The sequence below is a fragment of the Melampsora larici-populina genome (assembly GCF_000204055.1).
Source record: "Melampsora larici-populina 98AG31 unplaced genomic scaffold MELLAscaffold_7, whole genome shotgun sequence".
NCBI classification, from domain to species: Eukaryota; Fungi; Basidiomycota; class Pucciniomycetes; order Pucciniales; family Melampsoraceae; genus Melampsora; species Melampsora laricis-populina.
This window is the reverse complement of record NW_006768771.1, coordinates 314,339-322,479: the sequence shown is the minus strand read 5'-3', so window position 1 is coordinate 322,479 and position 8,141 is coordinate 314,339. Positions and strand designations below refer to the sequence as shown.

The following is an 8,141-nucleotide window of genomic DNA, read 5'->3' as shown; positions in this document are numbered from 1 at the left end:
ATATATATATATATGCTTTGATAGAAACGGAGAGGTATAATTGTGCATGTATAAAAGCTATGCTCGGAGCGGGGAGCAGAAGAGATAGAGCGAGAAGTTGAGGTAAACGAACAAAAGTTGGGAGGGTTGAAGGAAAAGCTAAGTGGGAAAAAATCCAGACCCTAAAGGCAGGTTGGTAAAAAACGCTAAGGTATTGATGGTTAGAAAATGCATGTATGCGGATTTAATACAAGGGTATTATTCTTTGGTCCTCTTGATCGAAAAGGGTTTGGAATTTACAATTGTAAGATACATTATCTCAAATTGCAACGGATGAATTCAGACAAAGTGGGATTCTGAAGAAAATATAGAGAAGAAAAAGGTTGAAGAAAAAAAGAACAATCCCATGATTTGATTTATACACATTAGAAAAAGGTACAAGCGCAAGTGGTGAAAACACAAAAAATAAGAGCACAAAATATGAAGCTCGTTTTTGTTGTCTTAGAATAGCAGCAGCGCATTGAACAAAGAGAGTTTATAAAAATGAGACGCTACTGGAGGGATTGTGATATACCAATCCCATGACCGCAAATCAATAGATATAATCAGTGCCGATCTCTGAGATAAAACGAATCCATTATTCAATTAGAACCATGACCCTTGCTCATAAATCCTTCCACCAAAACAAACTCACCTCTTGGCTTTTCAAAAGACCTTCTGAAAGCATCATTGAGTCATATTATCATCTCTTATGTCGGACTTCATGCTTTCCGCAGACCTTAATGACAGACTGATATCATCAATGGCTGAGTTGATGTCTACAGGTTCGTCGTTGTTCAAATCCAAACTCGGCAATGACCAATCCCTCTTGAGATTCGATCCAGGTTGGAGAGATCAATGAACTTTGGAAACCCTTCGGCGGAAAGCGTTCAGTGTCAGCCTCAGGGGCATATGGACCGCGTTCGACAAAAGCAGCAGCAGCTCGTCTTTCTTTGGGAAAGATTTCTTGCGACTCTTGTGGGCTGTGTCCAGCAAGCCAAGGAAAGTATCGAGTTCGGCGCTTCTCCACGGGAGACGTTTTTTTTTGCGACCGACTGACGAGCCTGAGGACATGATTTCGTCTTCGGAATGAATCTCCATATGATCCACCATCGCATACTCCTTAGAATCTTTGCCAAAGTACCTAACCACAACAGCCTTGCGGGCGTCCACAATCTTTTTGAACAATTCTCAATATCAGCAATGCCATCAACTGAACATCAAAAGGTAAATCAAAGACCCAGCTGACCTTGATTAGCATTCGTCTTTTCCTAGCAATACCTTCGACAATAGCCTCTTGTTCCTGAACCTGTTTTACCCCCTCTGGCGTCTTCATCAAATCTACCAGCTTTTCCTGATCCTTGTATTTCTGTTTTTTGTTGCCAACCCAGCGTCGAAGAATTTGCTCCCGATTTTCAGCAGTGTTTTCCGAGGTGAGAATCCCAAAACCTTTTGCTGCATTCGCGTCGAAGGCCTTAACCCAATTTGCCAGAATGATGCTCGAAGTTGCTGAGTTCCAGGGCGTGTCGTACGAAGCCCCCCAATCAAAAGTACAGCGAGGGAAACCTGCCAAAGCCAGGTCTGCCTCGCATTGCGTGCCAAAGTGATGTGGATAACATGAGATACCACCGGATGTCATTCTCGAACGGAACACCACTGGTGTCATAGCTCCTTTAAGGGCGGCTTCTTCACAAGCGTCGTCCTCAATCATTTTGCGTTGTTTTCGATTGGGTTGGAAACCGGCTGGTTTCTTTGCGAGGTATTTTTTCATAGCTTTGTCCTGAGTATCCCTGATAAGTTGTTCGAGAGACTGTTTACGAGTGCTCCAAGCTAGTCGTTCTTCTTCGGTAGGCGGTTCTGGCAGCAAATCCTCTTTCTTTGCACCACCTTTTGCCTTCCGAGGAATCCCCATCACCATCTTGGCAAACTCCTGTATTGCTCGTGCCAGAGCCGTTGCCGCTTGAGGGGTCGCATGTGCTTGAGCCGCCTTGCCAATCGCCGTGTTACGATGTCGATCTTCAGTGAGTTCTTTCAACATTTTTCTCTTTCTTTCCTTTCTTTCCATTAGGTCTTCGTGAGTCAGTTCGCCTTCTACATGCCCACAGAGAATGTTTGTTAGCGTCTGATTATGAATCTAGTAGGTACACCACCTTACACCTTCTACAAAAAGACATAGCTTACCTGAGGCTTCATCTGAGTTGTCATCATCCCCCACACACTCATCACGGTCTCCTGCAAGAGTAAAATTACAAGCCATTAAACATCCGTTCTCTCTTTTGCACCCGAAAAACTGTTTTCAACCACTAGACTACTCACCGGTGCCTGTCCCTTGATGATCATCTTCACGTCTCCTTTTTCCACCCGTCAATCCACTAGACGTCGAGCCCTGAGTTTGTGTTGGTGCCGAGCTCATTCTGATATGGATATAACAAAGGTTTGATTATTTGAGGCGATAATTCAAGCAGCTAACGTATGAAACAAACAAACGCTGACACAGTAAAACCGGAGAATCACCAAGAAGACCTGAAGTGGTGCCTAGACTTGATATATTTAAAAAGATGACTTCCCAGACAACTCTTGTCTACTCTCAAAGAAAGCTTGGTATATAAAATTTCGAAGGATTAAGTTGTAACCTCATTTATTACAAAGCTTAATTGTTAAAAAACCTACGACATCACAACCTGAAAGGACCTCTCACTGCAGTTGTAATTTGCCTTTCAGAAATTCAGACCACCAAGCCTCGGCGTTTAGAACAGTCATGTTATTTGTCTCTGTCGTGCCCCTTCCTTTCTGGTAGATACTTTGTGATACACCCGGGTAATTTTTCGACCGTTCCAAGATCTAGAACCTCTTTGTGACCCACTCTTTTTGAAAAAGCTTAACTGTGTCAAAGAACATCTACATTGGAAGGCATAAACGAAAATAATAATGTGAAGGAGCTCTTCAATTTATTGTGGACTACCTAGCCCTCATCAAATGAAATATAATAGCAGATATGCTCGAGTTTCCCTTTTGGGTACAAGTTGATTTTCCCTTTTGGGTACAAGTTGATTTGTCACCTTGTTCTCCGAGAGAGTTGTTTTATGGTTGAAAGAGAATCCACAATTCACAATTACAAGAATGTGAATAAGTAGAGGGTCACAAGATCTCACGGTATGCAAAGAGCACACATGTACACTGAGTTTGTTCAACTCGCGCACATATCCATTCCCTCACAAAAGACAAAGATAAAAAAAAACACCGAGAACAAGCCAGCGCGCACAAAATTCTGGTACAAAGATATACGATAGCTCATCACTACACAATCAGGAAGGATAAGTTTTCGAAAGATGATACCTCCCTTCAGAAACCTTTTCTCAAACTAGTCAAAAGTATGTATGTATATAACCATCATCAAGTACTAATTATTCTAAAATTTTTACTCCACCCAAGTATCTTTCATCCACCAACGCGAATACTAGATACATTAGGACCATTGATAAATTCAGTCTTTGTTTCCTCCTGATGACGAGACCCCCTCACTCGAATTCAATTTTCCTTGTATCTCATTTAACTTTTCGTGAAGAGTTGCAATATCATCTTTTGCCTTGTTTAATTCAGCCAAGCACACTGGCATCATGTCAGATATACCATCTTTGAACGAAGTGAATGTTGTCTTGCATACAAGTAGATCATCCTTTAAATTTGACAGTTCATTTTGAAATACACCCTTGACGCGTTTGAGCTCGGAGATATTGTCCTCGGTGTTACCAGACATATCTTCATCTTCGGATTCAACATGTTCATCTTCAGAGATATTGTCGTCACTTGAATAATACTCGTTTACGGCCTTGTCAGATAGATGATGTACGAGTTGAGCTTCTGCCACAGGGAATATGGATTCCATCTCCTCAATGCTGGGTAATGCAGCCGGTTTCACTTTGAGCTCCCAGAATTCGTTGGGAAGTAAGTTCTCGTGGTAATCGTCGCTATAGAGATCGGCCGGAAGGTGACGGGGTACAAACCCATAGTCAAACGAGTTGGATTTTACATATTTTCGAATCGGGCGAATAGACCCTGGAAAGATGTAGCGAGATTTGGAATGAAATTGTACACGCTGTTCAATCACTTCCATGAACCGAATAGTCTTTTCCGACCACCGTCGCGGGATTTCCACATGTATCTCCTTGATAACCGCATTGCCAGCTTTGATCATGACTTCAGACTCGTTACCCATAATCATAAAATTTCTGGGCTGAAAGATTGATATAAACACTTCGTTCACGCCTTCCTTGATCAAACACTCCGAGTATTCTTTACAAACCTGGTTTCAAAACAATTTCACGTCAAAAAAGGAACAAATCATATCAATCGTAACAAAAAACATACCATTTCCTTTGCATTTACCATGGAATGAAATTGCAGAACCTCCAAACTACTGCACTGAGTTTTATACTTTGAGCGTAGGTGGTTGAACTCGATAATAAATACTGGATAGACAATCTCTCGGGTGAGAACGTGCGGAGTAATTATATACTTGTAGGAGCGTGACTTGATCGCACGATAAAACGAGGTCCAAAAGAGTTCACCAGCCAGCTTGTTGGCGCGATTGTCAAAGCCGGCCTCCCAGTTGAAAGAAAATCGGCGAAGGCCAAAACGCTTGAGGTCCATTTCAACTTCCCAGAAATCTCCTTTTTTCATGTGGGGACCAGTATGTACAAAGTCCGTAACAGAGATCAAAGAAACGGAATTGGCATGGGGAAGAGGATCGCCATCAGGGAAGCGGTTGGTGAAAGCGCTTTCCTCTTCTGCCGAGAGAGACATGGGGATCGGAGACAAGTGCGACTCCCGACACATCAGGACACGTAGATGTCTGCGAACCAGAGACTGAGAAAGGCAACGTAGGCTTCAGACCGAGTCCCATCAGTAAAAGTTGAATATCAGAGACGGAACTTACATGGACCACGATCATCTCAGTTTTGGATACCGTCCCAAGCTCGGCATTCTTGCGAACAGCACGTACCCATCTCTTGGCGCTCTTCAAGTGACTAGCAGATGTCTTATATGGGTTGGAAGGCATATCAGAAAGAGTTTGACGGAAAGATATAAAACAGTTGATCGATTGAACTTTTCTTGAGAACGAAAAAAGCGTTGGTAATTGAAAATGATAGCACACTTAAGGGTGTTTTAAAAGTATGACAATGTAAAGGAACCAAAAAAGAACTACAATCAGTAGATTTGGTTTCAAAAGAGAACCTTTCTGACCGATGGAAAGTAGAGGTGTAGTCTTTTGCCGATCAACGCTGCCACCATGAAAAGTTTGTCCAACCGTTTTTTTTTGGCTTTTGTTTTTTTGCAAATCCTGGAAGCAGATTTAGCAAAGGACGCCACCTCAATCTCTTGTTCTACAAGTGGGAAAACATAGAGGGTAACTCAGCACGAGCGTATACCACTACGTGCTTTGGGGGACAATAGTCGGGGTGGTTTACGTATTTGTTTGATTAAGATGACTCGGAAGGGTCAGAAGGAGCTTCTACGTACGTAGCCTTCTGAACTTCTCTATCTCATATTTCTCAACCTCGATACTTGCTACGGTGGTTCACAGACCCACTTATTGAAGCAATAATTGAGATCATATTTAAACATTCTTTGTAATTTGAGAAGTCAAAATCAGCAAGATGGAACATTGACCCACTAGATAGAACGGTAAACAAAGAGTGTAGTCACTTTGTTCACCTTACCGATCGGGAAGCTCGCCGAGTCTTGGCTTGATCAAGCGTATGAATTTCAGATCATATTAGTTCTACAGAGCATCGGACGACTTTCGGAGACTCATTCCTCGTAATGAGCAATCTGTCCTTCTTCAGGATCCAGATTGTTATCAACAAGGGCTCGGTTGGGCGAGGGCAAAAAAATAAAATGAACAACTTTGAGAATCGAGATCACTTGCCATCTCATAAATTGATTGGCCATAGGCGAATGTACACTTGTTGTCTGTGCCATGATGGGAGATAAGACAATACACTCAATTTGAGTGTGAAAGGCATCATAAGGCGAACGGATGTTTGTCATCGTACGTCAGAAAAGAGGGTCCACTGATCTCGGAACGCATTGCACAAAGGAATGCTGTTCACGTTCATAGAGAACTAAATTATGTCTATTTTGTGTCTATATCGAACCTCTATGGTGTGTGCACGTCGACGTGCTACACCAAGACAGACATGGTGTACTGGCAATTGTAGCGTCCTTCAAAGAATGGCACCATTATCTTGAAGGCAACCCTAACCGTCTAGAGGTGATCGTATATACGGATCATCGGAATCTCTAGACCTTTATGACAACCAAACAACTCACATGGAGGCAAGCTAGGTGGGCAGAAACATTAGGCTGTTTTGATTTCATCATAAAATTCCAACCAGGTAGAGATGCGGCAAAATCTGATGCGCTATCCCAAAGGCCAGACCTGGCTCCAGGTGTGGATGACAACTTGACCTTTAGACAACTTATCAAGCCTGAAAGCCTTACGGATGACTACTTCTTAGTAGAAGTGGACACATTTGACACATTCTTCAAAGACGAGACCATCAACCTAAGCAATGCAGAGCATTGGTTCAAAGTTGACGTAGTAGGCGTGTTGGATTACGAACTAGATGGTGATTTTTCACATGAGAATAGTTCCTTCACCGCAACTGTTGAAACAGTTTTGTCCTTTCCGCAACATAACCCCGAGGATTTTATGCAGATGCAAATGGGGCAAGCTAGGATATGTGACGAGGGGATGTGTATCTTACAAGATACATTAACATTCCCATGATGTGAGTTCCACTCTGTTTCTCATTCATGTATAAGTGAACCAGCTGGCCAGCATAATTCTATTTGGACACTTGCAGAGACCAATTCCAAAGGCACTGAAGACCACATTATGACGGATGAAGACATTATCAATTTAATACAACAAGCAAATAAGAAGGACAAGCGTATTTGTGAATTGATCAACACTAAACTTAACCCGATATTGGCAAAGTTGAAGAAGGCCATTACCAACTACAGTCAAACCCGCGCAATTGCATACCCGCGCAGATGCATAACCCGTGATAATGCATAGAAAAAATTCTTGATCTTGATGCTTTTTACTGCCAAATTTGACAATGGAATTGCATAACCCCTGAAAATGCATAGCAAAAGTCTTCCACCCAAATTATGCCATTGCGCGGGTTCGACTGTACAAGGTGAAAGACGGTGTCCTATACAATGATGGTCGTATTGAGGTTCCTAACAACAACGACATCAAATACTACATCACTTGCAGCCAACACAATACATCACTAGCGGGCCATCCTGGAAGGGCCAAGACACTCAGCCTCATTCGACAAAGGTTTTTTTGGCCATCACAAAAATCATACGTAAAGAAGTATGTGGATGGCTGCGACTTGTGTCTCAGAGTGAAGTCAACCACCCAGAAGCCCTTTGGAACCCTTGAGCCCCTTTCAATCCCTGCTGGACCTTGGACCGACATCACTTAAGACCTAATCGCAAAATTACCGATGTCCAACGGGTATGACAGCATTCTGACTGTTGCCGAGTGGTTGACAAAGATGTCCCATTTTTTACCTTGTAAGGAATCTATGACAGCAAACGAGTTGGCTGATGTAATGATAAAAAATGCGGGGAAGCTCCATGGGACTCCAAAAACTATAGTATCCAATAGAGGCACAATATTTATATCTCAAATTACAAAGGAGCTTGATAAAAGGCTAGGTATCAAGCTACATTTTTCAACAGCTTTCCATCCTAGGACAGACGGTCAGAGCAAAATTGTCAACAAGACTATTGAACAATATCTCCGTCATTTTGTCCAGTATAGACAAGACAACTGGGGATCACTATTAGCAACCACCAAATCCACATACAACAACCGGGATCACAAATCAACTGGCATGTTGCCTTTCATGGCCAACTACGGCTATAATCCCACCTTCAACAGAGTTCCGTCTAACAAACAATGCATCTCAATTGTTGAGGACAGACTAAATATAATCGAAGAAGTGCAAAAGGAACTGACTAGCTGCTTGTAAATTACACAGGAAACAATGAAGAAGCAGTTTGATCAACACATCGAGAAAACACCAAATTGGAATGTTGGA

At 42.4% G+C, this 8,141-nt stretch overlaps 2 protein-coding genes across 2 annotated transcripts; both read right to left on the bottom strand.

Moving 5' to 3' along the window:
- Window positions 1-1,162: 1,162 nt before the first annotated feature.
- MELLADRAFT_60769 (uncharacterized protein) lies at window positions 1,163-1,657 on the bottom strand (the record flags this gene model as incomplete). The annotated part of the gene is made up of 1 exon (XM_007406678.1): window positions 1,163-1,657. The coding sequence occupies one exon, from the start codon at window positions 1,655-1,657 to the stop codon at window positions 1,163-1,165; it is 495 nt and encodes a 164-aa protein (XP_007406740.1).
- Window positions 1,658-3,502: 1,845 nt separating this feature from the next.
- On the bottom strand, window positions 3,503-5,077 carry MELLADRAFT_60768 (uncharacterized protein; the record flags this gene model as incomplete). The annotated part of the gene is made up of 3 exons (XM_007406677.1): window positions 3,503-4,321; window positions 4,387-4,884; window positions 4,955-5,077. 3 exons carry the CDS (start codon window positions 5,075-5,077, stop codon window positions 3,503-3,505), a joined length of 1,440 nt encoding a protein of 479 aa, XP_007406739.1.
- Between the last annotated feature and the right edge of the window lie 3,064 nt (window positions 5,078-8,141).